The sequence below is a fragment of the Canis lupus genome, chromosome 1 (genome assembly GCF_048164855.1).
Source record: "Canis lupus baileyi chromosome 1, mCanLup2.hap1, whole genome shotgun sequence".
NCBI classification, from domain to species: Eukaryota; Metazoa; Chordata; class Mammalia; order Carnivora; family Canidae; genus Canis; species Canis lupus.
The window spans coordinates 2,966,996-2,985,034 of record NC_132838.1 but is presented as its reverse complement, the minus strand read 5'-3'; the positions used below and the strand labels follow the sequence as shown (position 1 = coordinate 2,985,034).

The 18,039-nt window shown below is 47.5% G+C and overlaps 1 protein-coding gene across 16 annotated transcripts; it reads right to left on the bottom strand.

The window, feature by feature from the left end:
* Nucleotides 1-4,714: 4,714 nt before the first annotated feature.
* On the bottom strand, nt 4,715-6,573 carry LOC140610196 (uncharacterized). 16 transcript variants are annotated; one of them, XR_012012056.1, is made up of 4 exons: nt 6,067-6,573; nt 5,547-5,622; nt 5,053-5,104; nt 4,715-4,940 (listed from the first exon to the last, which is right to left on the bottom strand). XR_012012056.1 is itself a non-coding variant. In XM_072786098.1 (4 exons), exons 1-4 carry the CDS (start codon nt 6,428-6,430, stop codon nt 4,889-4,891), a joined length of 570 nt encoding a protein of 189 aa, XP_072642199.1. In that variant the 5' UTR covers nt 6,431-6,573; the 3' UTR covers nt 4,715-4,888. The 16 variants fall into 16 exon arrangements, 2 of the variants coding, with proteins under 2 accessions (XP_072642199.1, XP_072642120.1); XR_012012066.1 differs by having other exon boundaries at nt 4,715-4,861; XR_012012081.1 differs by having other exon boundaries at nt 5,053-5,068.
* Between the last annotated feature and the right edge of the window lie 11,466 nt (nt 6,574-18,039).

Below are 18,039 nucleotides of genomic sequence, written 5' to 3'. Positions count from 1 at the left end.
AAATATTAATCTTTGGCATGGCAGAGGCTGTGCCAGGAGCCCGACGGCCAGGCAGACCAGCTTCGAGAGGGACGTGAAGAACACCAAGTTTCCGGGTCATTTTTGCTCAGAAACACTTTATCTGTGAAGCACGTCTCTAAGGTTGCAATATAATTCCATTTCAGAAAACGTGCCTGTAGGAACCAAACCCTTCCAGGCACACAGACTGGTGTGCATTTCCTCCTCTTTCCTCCAAAGTTTGTTTCTACTCATCGAAATTTGATTTATAGGAAGCACGTGAGTGGGCTCCATGTCTTATTATGGGGATGAATTAATACATCACCGTTCCCTAGTATTGGCTCGAGGCTTATGAAAGACGTGTAGGCCTCTTATACCAGAAAACTAGTGCAGTCTCATCATCATCTGGCCTATCAAGTCATGGGCATGAATTTCACCTCATCTGTTTACAGCGTAATATTAAAGGTGGAACCTGATGGGTTTTAGCTCATGTTAGTCTAAATGTGATTATCACACAGGAACTCAAGCTTTCCCCATTAGACATACTTTGGAGGACAGAGTGTAAGCAAAGTAGTTAAAGTTATTTACATTCTGCCTTTTTCCACAAAAGGATTTGAAATGGCTGAGAAGAGCATGTGTGATAAAAACTGAGCTGTAGAAGCAATTATGCAAAATGAAGGAAGGAAGATAATGTCTTTCCTCCTCTCTTCTCCATCTCTGTATGTGTCTTACTCATGGGCTGCTCTTCCACTCAGGGCTTTGAGGCAGCATCTTTGGAAGGTAAAAATAAGCACCGAGGGGTAGGTCGCAGGGACTGCTGGCAATATTTGAGAGCCCGTAGACTCGGGCTTACAGAGCAGGTGAGTGGGCAAGCCTCCGCGGGCTTGTCCATGCCTCCAATCAGCTTGCCCAGGGCGGGACCTGGTGCCCGCCGTGCCACCCTATCCCTTCAGTCAAGGAAACACGCCGGTGCTGCTCATGTCTCCACCATGTTCTAAGCATCAGGACTCAGATGAGCATCTATCTCAGGCCCATTTCAGACTGAGTCCAAAGAGCTCCTCTGCTAGGAGGGCCTCCCAAACACACACCTGCCCCCACCAGCCCAGATTGATGCCACACATGCTCTGAGGGGTGGTGTCTGCTTACCAGCACAGGAGCAATGCTTTTCTAGTGGTTTCCACATGCCTCTTCTGTGTGGTTGAATGAGTCCTTCCTTCCCACAGTGAAGATGCTGATCCACTGTCCCCGTGCTTTACCTCTCCAGAGGCCACTGCAAAAGGAGGGCATGATGCCCACCTGACCTTCCGAACCCGATCACTGCCAGGAGGACTGACACTGGCCTCCCATATTCCTGGCACCTTGGCCCAGTTAAATTCAGAAATCTAGTGTGGATGAAAATAAAATTTTGGAATATGGGCTAATTATCTGTGCTGTATTGGGGAATTCAACGTGCAATTCACCTTTCCCACTTAGCACTTTATTTGATTCTACCACCAATTACTGTGTTGGACTGAATTGATTCCCAAGGTACCAATTTCTCAGAATGACTGACAGGGTGCTGCTTCTATAAGTAGCAATTGACCTAGGTGGATGGGATTAGCATGCGCAGAGGGTCCTGAGAGGACTCCGCGTGTTCAAACGGGCTGGCTGCTGGAAGTGTGAAAGGAACATCAGGATTCCTCCTTGAGCCTTTATTCATCTCGAGCCTGCCTTGCGCACACGGTTCCATAGCAACGGCACTGGCCCAGCGGCTGTGCTTCCGTGGGCGCGGGCTGCTCCAGGAGGCCTGACCCAGGTCCCCCGGGATGTCTGCTAATCCACGCCTCAGAGGAGATAGAGCAGCACTGAGCAGCCAAAGGCCATTCTGCACCCTGGGAGGCTTAAGAGGGCTCCGGGGGGTCCTCGTCGGAGTCCCTGTGAAATGTGTTTTGAATGCTTTTATAGGAAAACAGAGTTCATTCAGCAGCACGGTTAAACAGGTCAAGAAAACTTACAGGCAGCGGTAGGATGATACATCTAAGATATCTGGGGGACTATTGGGGATGGCAATTTTGAATTTAATTTCTAAGACTTCATGAACCAATGAAATGTTGATAGCAATATGTATCTGGAAGGCAAAAACTGGGGAGATATGCGTACATATGCACGTGCACACATAAATACGCACAGAAGAGACAGGAAGCCAGTATCTCTTCAAAGAGCATGCAATGGCATGGATTGTGGGTTTTGCCTCTCTGACCCAGAGATGGGATTCGAAACAACTTCTCCACTTCCCTGCCATACAGCACAGTGAAATGTTATTTGTGCATTAAAAAAAAAAAAAAAAAAAAAAAAGGCTCATTTTTGGTTGGGCCACTGGCAATCATCCCAAACGGAAGTCTTGGGGGGTTTTGAATGAGGCACTCGGGGAAACCTGCACTGGTAGGTTTGGCCCTATGTGTACCTTGACTCTTCGGTGAAGTTCTATACCTCTTACAGATATGGATGTCATTTGAAGCCAGAAGCTAATAATGTGAATAATGTGAGTGAAAAATGGGACCATTTTATCCACTTGTCAAATGATTTCATTGCCCTGGAAGATTAGGATGCATGACAAGGGAGTAAGTTCCCAAATCACCAATTCTGATGATATTAATTGTCCCTGATCTAGGACGCTGGCACAAATAATTCTGACAAAAGATTTACTGTGCAACATTAGATGCTATTTACTGATAAATGATGGGGCACTTCATTAGCTAATGTTGAAAAATCATGGTAGACATAACAGAATTATTAGGGCTTGTATAGAAATCCCATTCTATAATGAGTTATTACTTTAAAATAATAGCGGCAATATGTTACAATTAAGTAGTCTAGAAAGGAGCTTTCCACAAGAAAGGTGCCAGGATTTGAGTGATCTCCTGAACCACTACTCATTACAAATGAATTCTACTGGCTGCCATCCATCAAAACTCTACTTTCATGAACTAATGAGAGAAAACAACAGAGTGGCTCGGGCCTGTGTTACGCCAAGTTATACCGAGTTTTAAAGCAGGAGCAGAATAGCCAGGGAGGGTTTTCTTTTCTTTATGTCTTTAGCTGTGCTAATGCCAGTGGTGGCTTTGCTCCTGGGCCTCATTTATCGTGGAGCTGCAGATACCCATTAGGTGAGCAGTTGGCAATGCGCTGGAACCGCACGGCCTCCCTGCCTCCCATTCAGCTTCCTCTTCATAAACAGCTTGATTAAATAAAGTGTAATTAGGAATACTTCCACAAGACCTTAATTTCTGTGCACCAATTGACTCTTACTTTTGCTCTGCTTTGGGTTATTCCTCTCAGAAATGTAAAAACAAATATGCAAAAAGGGATAGTGTCGACTAGTAGAACATGATGAAACTGTATCAGCCAAGGCCTCAAACCCTCGGGCCTAACTGAAGCGTCGGAATTCTGCATATAGGATCATTTATGTTGGTTTATTTGACACTTTTGCTCCAAACGGGGGTATGTCATTCCAGCTTTCTAGAGAATAAGTGCATTTATATGATACTGAGCTGCTGATACAGCAGCTACTACACACCATGCACCTGCTGGGAGCCGGGCGCGGTTCCGGCGGCCGCACCTGCACCAGCCACACCATCGGTAGATGTGATGTGTGCATTGCGGGTAGGGAAGGGCCCAAAGACTCAGGAGATGGTGCAGTGTGCTCAAGGCCACACAGCTCACTAGAGGCAGGAGCCTCTGTACCAGACCTGGCGGGAAAGTGGTACAGCGGTGTCCCCCTTGTATCGTCTTGTTCTCCCTGCACGGTGTTTGCTGACCGATTGCTGATAGGCCTGGGCCAGTGTTGTCAGGAATTTAATTTTGAAACCCGAGCAACACCAGCTGCATTCGCTCAAGAAGTGCCGATGACTTCCCTTGTCTGAAGGTGGCACAGACCTCGTGAATATTTCTGTGGATTCGTCAAACAATCCCAAGAAAGGATGCTGATGGTTGCTGTGAGATAATATATTTTCAGCTGGTTCCCAGGGAGGTGACGTGACAAGGACAACCTGTGTGTCCCCGGCTGGAAAGATTGGAGCCTGCGTGTAGACGTCTAAATTGATTTGATTTCCAACACTCTTATCTTAAAATGTTTAGGAATAGCAAAGTTTTATGATTTATTACTTAAATCCATGAAGTCTCTGGGTGACTAAATGCAGCTACCACCTCATCTTCTTCCCAGGTGCTCTGGAAACACAAAGAATTGTTGTTTTATGTTTTAAACATTTTTGAAATAGTGGAAGTTAATTATTGACATGTGTTAATTTATGCCTGGAACAAAACACAGGGGATTTTCCCATTTGTTTGGAAAGTAGACCTTGCATAATAGAAATGAATTACGTCCTCTTAATGGCTTTTAATAATGTGGTTATAAAAAATAAAAGTCATAGTAGGCCAGTTGAGAGAGTAGCACCACGTACAGTTTTCAAAAATAATACTGTCATGTTAGAATGCAGTTGATCTGGAATTAGTACATACTGCTTTAATGCAGATAGTCTATTAACTGTCCAAAATAAAATTGGTAAGTAGGAATGATCTATTTTCTTTTTTAAATGGGGGCCTTCTAATGAGGTATATTAAACTTCCCTACCCATTATTGACTAAGTATTCTACGTGCAGAATGCCAAAGATTGTATTGGATTTGGGTTAATTTAGGATAATAATTAAAAACATATATTGCTTCTGAGCACAACTCCTATAAGTCAAAATTATTGAATTTTATTTAAGTTTTGTCTGAAGGACAGAAGAGTGGTGACAGATGTTTCCAGGAGACGGGAGAGTTGTCTCTGCTGAATTTCCATCGTGCCTTGAGGTAGCATTGTCTTTAGGGCAGGAGGACCCAGAACTGCAATGTGGAAAGACAAGGCCGATCTCACCATTGGATGACATTGGATGTCACAAGTGTTGGGGCTGCAGCTAGAACTCTGTGGATGAAGTGGATGGAGCAATATCCGGATCTGAAGCCAGGGACAGTCCTCAGGGACATCTAGGGAGCCATCCTCCCTGGAAGGTAGGATGCTCGTTGGAGAGTCTCACCTGGAAGCGGCCCAAGCTATAGGAAGTGTTGTACCATGTTACTTCTCTGTACCTTTTTTTTTGGGGGGGGGGGTGGAGAAGAAGTGAATTAAATGATCGATTACATTAAAAACAAGGGAATTTAAAACCTAATTATGAAGATATTTCACTGAGCTTAATAAGTCAATAAATTATCAGAAAAGTTGGCTTTCCTGTTTTGGGTTAAAAGTGGAAGAAAAAAGCAATAAGGGAGAAAACTGGAATGAGAAAGTTAAGAGGAGGGAGGAGAAAGCAGGCTCTGTGGGGGTTGTGCAGCCCCATGCACTGGTGCCAGGATGCAGGCTAGCATAGCCACAGTGCAACCGGTGTGGAAGCTCCTTGAAACTTGAGAGACAGAATTGCCACCAGCAACCCCACTTCCTAGTATTTAACCCAAGAACTGAACCCGGTATCTCGAAGAGCTGTGTGCCCCCCAGGTCCACCACAGGGTCATTCACAACAGTCTCAACACAGACCTGAGCTGAGGGTCCTCAGACTATCAGATGGATAAAGAAAATGTGGTGTCTGCGTGCCATGGAGTGCTACTGGGCGCTGAAAAAGAAGGAGATCCTGTTGTTCGGGACAATACAGATGAACCCACATGCCATTGTGGTGAGTGACATCATCCGGTCACAGGAGGACAAATACCACTTGATTCCATTGAAATAAACATCTAAGAGAGTCCACGTGGTGGCAGCAGGGGGAGGAAGGGTGATGTGGGGGCTGGGGAGGGGCACCAGGGACCTCTGAGGTCCCAGGCACGCAGTCCTGCAGGTCATGATGGCCACTTAAGAGTCTGGTAAGAGCCCAGATCTCATCTTCAAAGTTCTATCACAATCTAAAAATTTAAAACCAAGAAGCCTTGGGTTTCTCTAGGTGGGAAGCCTGAGGCCCTCAAAGGAGGGGTGGCAAGGCAAGATGGAGCTGCCCTTACGTCTTTGGAGAGAGCACATTCTGTGCAAGCCCCATCCCCAGTTCCCCCGGATGGTTCCTTACCTCCCTTTACAGGGAGCAGCCCGAAGACCGGGGAGTCCTCAGCGGTTACGGGCCCTGGATCATCAAGGCCGCGTCCCCACCCTTCGCACGAAGCCAACCAGCTCCTGGCGGTGTGGGCCCGGCCGAGGGGGAGCTCCGGTCCTGCCCTGCCCTGCCCCGCGGAGGCTGGCAGGTCAGGTGTGCCGAGCACCCCAGTCGCTGGTTGACATGGCAACCGCATTGGGACTGCAGAAGAGCGAGACCCGGGGTGCGCAGGGCCGAGGCCGCTCTGCACGGGGGGCTGGCCCACCGCCCGTTCGACCAGACAGATAACAGCAGCCCGGCCCCTCGAAAGCCGCATCTGGTTAATATAATATGGCCCCATAATTCATTTTTAACTTCCTCTAATGGCCCTAGTCATTGCGTCATTACAAATATTAGGTGTCTGCGGGAGGGGCGGCGGCGCCCAGGCCGGCCCCTGCGCGGGCGGAGGCCGCGCTAATCTAATTAGAAAGGTAGCCGAGCCGAACGGCTGCGCGGCTCATCGTTAGCATTCAGAAGTTAGGTCCCAGCAGATGCGCTGTGAAATTAATTTCCTCTGGTGTAACCAGAAACTCTCTGTTATGCAATTTCCATTTCACAGATGATAACCTATTATCACTTTATTCAAGGAAAATGTGTTAATAGCCACAAGGAAAATTGAATTATTCATATTTGCTCATTTCTATTCTGAAGCAAGCTCTTCTCTTTTCATGCATTGGGAGAAGGCTAATGTAAACATGACCAGATCCTTGTAAATTGGCTTGTAGAAGAGGCTGTTAGCATACTGCCTGGGGACGGCTCCAGGACGGGGGTAATGACGGATACTGGGAAGTGCGGCATGTGGGAGGCAGGCTGCTACCAGGTGGTGATGTGCGCTAATGGGAGCCAGGTCAAACACTTCAGCTGTTAATTCAGAACTTCGGGAGTGTTGTGATACAGTAGATGTGGGAGGCACACACCGGGTAACAAGTGGCCCAGCCTGCGGTCTGCGGGGGCAGCTGCCCCAGGAGGGCGAGCCAGGCTTTGTGGGAAGGGACAGGAGGTGTCCACAGCTCTGGGGTGGCTCTGGTTGCCAGGCCAAGGCGATGTGCATCTTCCCAGAGGGCCCAAGGAAAGACCTGATCCATAGATGCCACTTTGCACGCTTTGCACGAGGGACCGAAAAGCCAAGTTCTCCAGGACCCACTGCCCCCGCTGCTTGAGGCTTATGAGTCCTGGAGATCCAGAGTTCTGGAGTAGGCTCTGTCCTCATCATTAACTACATGGGTGCAAGAGCCTGGATACTTAGAAGGGGCTCAGCCCCGAGGGTCCTGGGTGCCCTACTGGACCCTCCCGAAGGTGGCGGCGGGAGCTGAGGCCTCCAGGAGCAGCCTGGGTGCACATGATACGCACCTGATGGGGACCACGCCTCCTGAGGCGAATCACCCTTCTGCCCCTTGAGCTAAGGGGACGGGGCAGGCCCGATCATCCCTCGTGTCCCCCCAACAGTGCACTGGGCAGGACGGAGCAGGCCGCTCTGCTCCCTTTCCTCTGCTGCTCCCTAAAAGCTGTTTAATCGCCCGGGAGTGCCCCAGCCCCGGCTCTGCCCTATCACATGGCCACCCAGCCCGGGAGCTTCACCAGAGCCTAGTGAAACACCTGTGCAGGTATCGTCCCAGACCCTGTGGGGGGGGAGGGGCTTGAGAGAGGGAGCGAGAGAGAGCAGGGAGGGAATTAGAGAGGCATGCAGAAAGAGGAAGGCGCATGCACAGGGCAGTGAAGAATTGCATCCTTGCAGTTGCAGACAATCAGGGCTTTGGAATGGTGCTGCCCATGGTAAAAACGGTAGCAGGCATTGTTAGCAAAATCAAGAAGGCAGTGGTGGGAAGAATGACTCTGGGGTCGCACTGGTCAGACCCCAAGACACCATTCCTCCCATTTCCAGCCCCAGAACCTACGAGAGCCATCTCCCCGGGCTTTCCTTTTCCCATCTGTCCACTGAGCCTGACAACCGTGGTCACCTTCAACTGCTCAACAAGTGTTCCTTGAGCTTTTTGTTTCCGGGTCCTGTCCTGGGAGTTGCAGATGGGCTGGGTTCTGCTCTGGGAGTGGGCATTTGATCTGTGGATAGTGGGGGGCAGATAGAGGTTCAGAGTCAGGGGTGGGGGGTCCTAGAGGGAAGCCAACCAAAGCATCCTCACCATGAGTTTCCATAAAAATTCCCAGCACTAGAAGTGTCAGGGGCGTCTCTAAGTTGGGGCAGGAGGGGAAACGTACTGGGGTTGGTGGAGGACTCTGAGGAAGCCTGTAGTCGGGGGCATTTGGAGGGGAAGATCGTCCATGGTGCTGGACAAGGGGCTTGGATGGTTTGGTGTCATCAGGAGAGATGGGGGACAGTTGGGTGAAGGCCAGGCGGGCAGGGTGGGGCAGAAGGTGGCAGGAGAAGCACACTCATGCGCATGACCACTTGGGTCCCTGATGAAGCAAAGCTATAGATTTGGGATCCACAAGTTGGGGAAGCCTTTTGTGGGATCTGACATTCCTGCTGCTCTTGACGGATGAGAGGTGACACAGATTCAGTGATTGGCGTGTCCATGGCCTTCCACATGAAGGAACATCTGACCAAAGGCAGAGGTTAACACTCCTTCTGTGGACCTGGGCAAAATCATTTTTGGCCTCCTCGAGGTCCCAGCCAGAGGCCTTCCCTGTAGTCACAGCTCCCTCCACCCACGGAAGAGCCCTCAAGACCTCCGGCCTTCGTCTTTGCCTTGTGAAAAAAATAGCATTTTCTTCTCATGATAAGGGATGATCAACGTAGAACATTTGCAAAGGATAAAAATGAATAATTTGAATTCACTTATGCTATAGACATAATTTTTCATGCGGTGCTTTTGGAAATAGTCTCCGTTGGCATGTGAGAACAAAAGGATGTTGAGTATGTACATTTTAAATATTTATACTCTGATACCGATATTCTGTTAGACACGTGCCCAGACCATCCCCAGAGCAGGGGACATACATCCTTTCTATCCATTAGGCTTCTTCAGACTCCTCTCTGATGTTTTGCCCAAAGACTTATCATAGGAATCCCAAAATCATCATTTTAAATTAATTAATCATCCTTTTAATTAAAGTACTAATATATTTGATCACTCACACTGGTCCTTACCGTTTAGTGTTTTAAATCCACCTTTCATGGATATGCGTAATGTTCTATTTAGACTTTGTGAAGCAAATTACTGTAATTTACATATAAAACAGATTGATAAAATGAAGGTGTTATTTTTTAGGTTCAGTGTGATGTATCTATCACAGTGCCCAGCATTTTATTTTTTAATTAAACACTTTACACTGAGATGATTATAGATTCACATGCAACTGTAAAAGGCAGCATGAATTCCATGCACTGTTTATCCTTTTTCCCTGAAGAGTAACATCCTGCAAAACTATACAGAACAATATCGTTTCAGGGAAACAATGGACCCTGATACATAGGGGGTTATTTCCAGACTTCCCCAGGTTCCTGTGCACTCTGAGTGTTCTCACGTGCACAGGATCAAGTGTGTATGCATGTGTGTGTGTGTGTCTCTCTCTCTGTAACTGTGTCACATGTGTAGGTGTATTTATTCAGACACAGAACAGGGATCCCTGGGTGGCGCAGCGGTTTGGCGCCTGCCTTTGGCCCAGGGCGCGATCCTGGAGACCCGGGATCGAATCCCACGTCGGGCTCCCAGTGCATGGAGCCTGCTTCTCCCTCTGCCTGTGTCTCTGCCTCTCTGTGTGTGTGTGTGTGTGTGACTACCATAAAAATTAAAAAACAAACAAACAAAAAAACAGACACAGAACATTCCGTCACCATAAACATCCCTCATACTGCCTTTGTGCGACTGCCCTCCTGCTCCTGTGTCCCCACCCCGGAGCTCCCTCTGCCCTGGCCACCACTGTTCTGTTCTCCAAGTCAACACCTGCTTTTGTCAAAATGGGATACAAATGGAATTGCAAAGTGTGCAACCTGGGGACTTGGCTTCTCCTCAGGCACACTTCTCCATAGACCCGTCCATATGGATGCTCATGTCCACGGTCCCTGGGTGGCACGGAGTATGGTTTGAGGACACGGATGCACCTGGATCTTTTTAACCCTTCAGTCACGGAAGGATGTCTGGGTTGATCCCTGTTTGGGGCCATCATGAGGAAACCGACTATGAACATTTCCTTCCTCTGGGATAAACAGTGAGTGAGGCAGACTGATGCCATCTTGGAAGAATCCATCATGGCTTCTCTGTGACCTGAAGTCTTCTAGGGCTCAGGTCTCCCCCCTGCCCCTCCCTCCACCTCATTCTTTCTTTCTGCTGAACCACACCCCTGAGTACACCCTCGGGAGTGGGCATCTGATCTGTGGATAGATAACATCCCTGCTCTCCTAGATCTGTGACTGTGATTCCCCCAACCTTCCTCTCCTGGATGGTCTTCCACATGTACAACCGTCCATCTATTCAGGACATGGCCTTGCGGAGTCCTGCAGTGGCCCAAGACTTGCTCGTGCCCCCAAGGCCCCTTCATAGACCATTTCTCAAGCTGGACTTGCTGGACCTTTGCTTCTGTCTTCTGGCCCCTTGGGCCCTTGGAGGTCATTCTGCATATATTTCCCTTTCATGGAACAAATGGCAAAAGGATCAATTTAATGCTGGGGCTCTTGGTAGGTAGGTAGTTTACCGGGTAATGAAATTGGCACACTTTTTCCATAGTGGCTGCACCATTTTGTGTGCTCCCCAGCCACGTAGGCGTATGAGGGAATTTTTGCTCTATGCCATTATGTCCTGGCCAGATTTTGTCACTGTCAACTTTTTCTATTTTAGCCATTCTTCTAGGTGTGTCATGATGTCATGATATCTCCTAACTTTTAATCTGCATTTCCCTAATGGATAATGAAGTCAAACACCTTTTCATGTGCTTATTGACATCCATGTATCCCTTTGGAGAAATGGCTATTCATGTCTGCTGTCAATTTTCTTTTCTTTTTTTTAAAGATTTTATTTTTATTTATTTAACAGAGAGACAGAGAGTGCGAGCACAAGCAAGAAGAGCGGCAGGCAGAGGGAGGGGGAGAAGTAGGTTCCCTGTAGAGCAGGGAGCCCAAGCCCAACCTGGGGCTCGATCCCTGGACCAGATCACCATGACCTGAGCTGAAGGCAGATGCTTGACCAACTGAGCCACCCAGCCGTACCTGCTGTCTACTTTCTAATTGGATTTCTTTGCTTTTCTTCACTTTGAGTACTGAGGGCTTTATAAACCTTGTAGAAAACAGCTCTTTGTCAGAGGTGACTTGCGAGCAACTTCTCCCAGGCTACTGCCTGCCTTCTCACCCTTTCCACAGGGAGCGTAATGAAACAACGTTCTTAGTTTTGATGAGGTCTGACTTATCAATCTTTCCTTTTCTGAATTACGTTTTTTTTTAATTTAAATTCAATTTGCCAACATATAGGATAACCCGCAGCACTCATCCCATCAAGTGCCCCTCTCAGTGCCTGTCACCCAGTCACCTCATCCCCCCACCCACCTCCTGAATTATGTTTTTAATGTCCAAGAACTAATCCCAGATCCTGAATATTTTCTCCACTGTTCTTTCCGTATTATATTACTATGCTTTATATTTAAGTCCATGATACATTTTGGGTTACTTTTCATATAAAGTGTGAAGTGTAGGTCAAGTAGTATTTTTATTTTGTTTGTTTGGTTTTGGTTTCATGGTTTATTGATTCTGTTCCTATTTTCTGGGGTGTTTTTTATTTTATTAATTTTTGTTTGTTTTGCTTATGAATGTCCACGCCAGCCCCGTTTGCTGATAAGGCAGTACTGCCTAGAGTGCTTTACCTTGTCCCTTTGTGAAAACTCAGTTGAATATATTTTGTGGTTCTACTCTGGGTTCTCTATTCTGTTCCGTCGAACAGCATCAGTGGTGTTTATTACTGTTGATAAGTCACGAGTCTTAATATCGGGTAGAAACAAGCCTCCCACCCTATTCTTACTACGCAAGGTCGCCTTAGCTATTGTACACCTGTGTTTTCTCATGGAGATTTTAGAGCAAGTTTGTCTATGTCTAAAAACAGCATGTTGGGATTTTCAGTGGAGTTGCATTGAGTTTATAGATCGGTTTGGCCTTTTTATCTGCTGAGTCTTCCAATTCATGGACCGTGTGGCTCTCCATTCACTTGACCTTTGACTTATTTCATGAGCGCTGGATCACTTTCAGCATCTTGAGTCTGTCCATGCTTTATACTTACACATTTTGGTTTCTTCGGACCAATGGCCTGTGGTAATTGCTTTTAATTTTGGTTATCACATATTCACTGATAGTGTATAGAAATGTGGCTGATTTTTCTATGTGGATTTCGTATCCTGCGACATTATTGAAATCACACATTACTTCTAGGATATTGTTGGAGATTTCTTGAGATTTTTTTCTTCTATGCCTACACATTTAAGATCATCACGTCTTTCTATTGAATTGATTTTGTTATCCTTATGTAATGTTTTTCTGTGTTTCTAGTAATTTTCCTTGCAATCAAGTGTGCTTTATCTTCTGTGAAGAGAGCCACATCTTGTGTGTATGTTTGCTGTTTCCAGCATATTATTCATATCATGTTTGTCACTGAATTTGTTTTGAGTTTCTTCTGAGAGCATAGTTTTGGGTTGGTTTTGCCTGTTCACTTATTTTATTTCATCTTTAACTCACTTTGACTATTTCTGCCTTTTAATTGGTATTATTTACATTATTTACACTGACAGTGATTATTGATTTGCTACCCTTAAGTCAACCATTTTATCTGTTTCTGTTTCAGCTCGTGTTTCTTGTTCCTCTGATTCTCCTTTGAACTCCTATATGCTACATTTGCATGATCCAGGATTCCAATTTTATTTTTTTATCATAGTTTTAATTGCATTGCTTTGCACAGTTTTCCTGTGGTTGCTCTGGGTATTACATTACACCTGTTTTATCACTTGAAGTGAAGCTGTTAACCTTACTTGCATTTAGGTTTCTTTGCTGTCCTTTCTTCCTGAGCATTGTGTGGAGTATTGAATGGTGTTATAATTGTGTGGAATCATCAAGCAGGATTTAGGAAATTCATGAGGAGGACAGGCAACTGCCTTTACCCACAGGCATGGTTCCTGCTGCTCTTTCTTCTCCCTTCTGCTCCCCGACTTCTCCTTTTGTCCTGTCCTTTCTGATTGCAGGACTTCCTCCAGCTGTTCTTTAAGTCCAGATCCACTGGCAATAAATCTCCCTTCCCAGATTTCCTCATCTAAAACTGTCTTTACTTTCCCTCAATTCTTGACGGATTTTTTGTTTGTTTTTTGCCAGATACAGAATTCATGGTTGATGGCTCCTGTTGTTCAGCACTCAGAGAATGCTGTGCCCTTTCCTCTGGCCCCCATGGCATGGCCCTGGAAGTCTGCGGCCGCTGGACTTGCTTTTATGCAGATAAGGTGCTGCTTCTCTCTAGATGCTCTCAATATCTTTCCCTTTGTTAATTTTTCAGAAATTTAATTATGATGCATCTTAGTTTGGACACACTCTTAGTTTAGACTTGGTCCTCCTTGGGGCTCACTCAGCTTATTGAATCTGTAGGGATTCATATTTAGTGGTCTTCATATTTTTGTCACATTTGGTGATTTTTCTGTCGTTATTTCTTTAAATGCTCCTTAGCCCCACTCTCTTCTGTCTTTCCTGAGCTCTAGGATGGGAACGCAGCTCCTGCCTGCTGCTCCCAGGACCCTGAGGCTCTGCCCATTTATTCTCTGGCTGGTTTCTTTCTGTTATGTGGGCGGGTAAATCCTATTGATCCATCCCCAAGCCTCGGCTTCCATCCTCCATCAGCTCCACTTGCTATTGAGCTCAGCCAGTGAGGTTCCCACTTCTAATGATTATGTTTTTTAGCTTTATCATTTCCATTTAGATCTTTTTAAGAAACATATATTTCATCACTGATATCTTCTTTCCCCCCGTTTGTTCAAGACAATTTGTAACTGGTTGTTGAATCACGTTTATGGTGGCTCTTTTACAATCCTTGCCAGGTAATTCTGACACCTAATTTGTCTCAGCACCGGTGACAGCTGATGGCTTCTTACTCACATGGAGATTTCTCTGCTTCTTAGTATGATGAGTGATTTTCAATTGTATCTTGGACATTTGGTCTGTTATATTAAGAGATTCAGAGTCGTACTGAGGTCTCCTACTTTAGCAGGAAGCCCCAGGCCGAAATTTGTGGATCCAATGATAATTTAACTTTCAGAGCCTTTGTGGTGATATTTAGGTCTGCGTGGTTTGTCTGGTACCATGGGGGCTTTGCTAAAAGTCTGCCAGTTACACCTGACAGTGGGCAGAAGGAGCTTCTCCTGGAGGCTTAGCTCCTCATGTGGCCGAGAGGACATCTTCAGCCTGGATGAAGGGGGCTTCCAAGGCTGAGCTGTTTGTGTCAGCATCCTCTTACTGGAGCCCCTCAAACACCTGGTCCTGTGTGAGGAAGGGGGTTGTAGCTTGCAGGAACCAAGAGGCTTCCTGAGCCCTATTCTTGTTGTGCTGAGTTCCCTATTGCAGGATCCTGCTCATGCCCACACCAGGTGTGCCTAGTTGGGGGACATACCTGCGCAGGTGTGTGCAGGTTAGGGACACACCTATCCAGGTGTACCCAGGTTAGGGACATACTTGTGTAGGTGTGTTTGTGTAAGGAAAGGAGTCTCAGGCCCAGTGGGGAAGAGAATCCACTTAACGCAGCAGGACCTCCCTGTCAGTATCACGGACTTCCCTGGTGGGGTTAGCAGGACCCCCATGCAGTCTGGGAAGGAATGAGTTTACCTGGGCTGCCTTCTGTTGCTAGAGCTCACACATGATAATTCAATACTATAAAAAGTACTTTTTGTCCTGTAACAAAAAAAAAAGTTCTAGAAGCTAATGTTACTTGGCATCAGATATATTCTTCTCTCATTTAGCTGGAGCTACCTAAGGATGCTTTCATCGTAAACAATCACCAAATTGACCTGCTAACTGGTCCCAACCTCACCTGATCTTTTTTTTTTTCTCACCTGATCTTAATACAACACTGTGCCCACATCTGAGTTTCTTTTACCTGAGATACTTGTACAAAATCATATAATTCTGTGGCTCTCTATGAACTAAATGAATTAGTCTTTCCACATTACAAGAAAGGGAAATCTATTGCTTTCAGTGCATACCGGAGAACTCTGAGGGACCCAGCCAGCCTTGGTCCTGAGGTCCTGCAGGTACAAATTCAGTCTCTGACACACCACGCTCCCCAGTCCACCTGCACTGCTCAGGGTAGCTCTCATGTAGTGCTAATAACGTCACTTCAAGGGTCAATGTGTCCTGTTATCCTCAAATTCTTATTACCTGGGAGCAGATTAACCATGTAGTCTAGCTAATTAATTGTTTTTAAGTCAAAAGCAAATGCCTGGTCTTAGGAAAACAGGGGGCTGGTAACGGCTACCCCAGCACAGATCTGTATGGGCAGAGCTGGGATGACCAGCTCTGCTCCTTCTCCTTCTGGCATCATTTTCACACCATCTGCATGTCCTTCCTCATGTTGGGGAAGTCCATTTTGGAGTTCAAGTGCATTTGCTTCTCTAAACGAAAACCGGACTTGTGTTTCAAAATGCTCATTTCTGGTATGGACTTGAAGACTCTGTTTAGAGAAAACAACAGAAGGGTCGCTGACTCAACTCTTCCTGTTCATGCTGTCTCTGGTGTCCTGGTTTTCTCTGAGACCATGAGGACAGGGATGGGAAGTTGATGCCAGGTGCCTGGGAACCATGGTCAGGGAGATGAACACGGGCCAAGTCCCCTCTAATGCAGAGGCATCAGGGCTGTAGAGATGTGACGTCACAGGGAGATGGACCCATGGGAATCTGCCTAAAACATGTCCTGGGCACACGAGTCAGGCATGGGGCTGAAGTAGCGTGTGGCTCTGAAGCCAGTCTGAAGCGTGTTCTGCAAGATCCCAGAGCAGAATGAGCTGCGGTGACACACTAGCAGACCCCAAAGACATCCGCTGATCCCTGGGGCCAGGGCACACATTCTGCTGGGTGGCAACAGGGCATTAAGGTTGTGGCGAGAATTCAGGTTGCTAATCAGCTGACGTGGAGATGGGGAAATTACTCAGGGTCACCAGATAGGCTCAGTGTAATCACAAGGGTCCTAAACATGGAAGAAGGGGCAGTAGGGTCAGAGATGGGGTGATGTAGTTGGGAGTGCTGCCACCCGTCTTTGCTGGCCCTGGAGAAGGAGGAAGGGGCCAGGAGCAGGAGTGTAGGCGGCTTCCAGGAGGTAAACGGACAGGAAAAGTAGTCTCCTCTGGAGCCCCCGGAAGGGGAGACACCTGGGCCTTCATTCAATGACACTCGTTTTAGATCCTGACCTCAGAACTGTGAAACTGCATATTCACATCATTCTAAGTCGCTTATCTCTGATAATTTATTACAGTAGCCGTGGGGACCTGATGGGCTTCCCAGTGAGAGGCCATAGGGACGTAGGCAAGGGGATGCCCTGAGTGGGACCCTCTCTGTGGAAATGGCCCTGACGGGAATGTGACTCCAGGATTGGGAGGCCCGGTGATGGGGAGGAGGAGGAGAGGGAGGAAGAGGGGGAGGAGGAGGAGGTTGCTTACACAGGGCGGGCAGAAGGTTGAGATGGAGGTAGATGTGCTCATGGAGGGACAGCAGGTCAGCAGAATGAGCAGACCCGGGGATCCACTGTTTGATGTGCCCAGGGCTGGTGCTCCTGGGAGGAGTGGGTGGCGCCAAGCCCGCGGAAGCACTTCATGGACAGTTGGGGGGTCTGTGATGAGGTCTGGGTGCTGGTGGGGAGGAGGTGGGGTGGCCTGCGCGTGCGGATCTGCAGCAGGAGAGGACGTCTGAGCGTAGGTATAAATTCGGGAGTCATCAGCATAGAAATGATGATTGAAGCTTTACCTAGAGATCAAGAGGGAGGTCCTAATAAAACAGTCAAATGGCAAAATGGAAGAGGAACAGAAGGCAGTGACAGAGGAAGGTAATAACAGGGGGAACCCCATCAGGGAAGGAAAGAGAAACATACCACAAAATGAGAGAGAGAGAGAGAGAGAGAGAGAGAGAGAACAAGGGGCACAGCGTTGTCGCGGTGACGACCGGTCTTGTGGGACACAGTGGAAACATAAAGCTGGGTAGTGCCGTGTCCCCGTGAAGGTCGAGGGGGGATGTGGGGTTGCCACATGGACGTGAGGCGGGTGTGGCGGGCACGGAGCCTGGACCTACGGCTGTGGGGGAAGTGGGCCCAGGCGGGTTCATGCGCACAAAGCATCTCAACGATGCCGATTCCAATGCATTTCTCAGTTCAAGGGTGATGACTGCTGTCACGCTGCCCCTCACTCCTTCCTGCTCCATTCTTGTGACTCTCTGAACACCCTACATTTGATGTCACAATCTTTACACGAATCCTTCCCTTGCAAACCACTCCTCAGATGGCATCTTACTTTTGCCAAAGTGAAGTGGCATGACAGCTGGATCCCTCACTTTTGACACGGGGGTGCAGCTGGGTCCCAGTGGCTGAGCCGCCGTCCTCACCCCCAGTGACCTCCTCACTCCACAGTGACCTCAGGTGGGGGGATGGAGACAAAATGAAGACCATGATGCTCTTGGAACCATGCCAGGCAAACCCGGTGACAGCAGGACGCACACTGGGGGATGGGAGGGGGCACTGCCGAATTCTCAGGACCTGTGACAGCAGGTCAGCGCCACTGGTGGCTTGAAATTACCCAGAGGAGGACACTGACAGGTACTGCAAACTGGGGTTTTGTTTTTGTTTATTTATTCTGTTTTGTTTTCATTTTTGAAGCGCCCGTTGCTAAGCATTGGCCTGGAAGCTGTGGGGTCATGTGCGGGCACCTGTTTCACCCACATATAAGGTCTCTTACAGGGCATCAT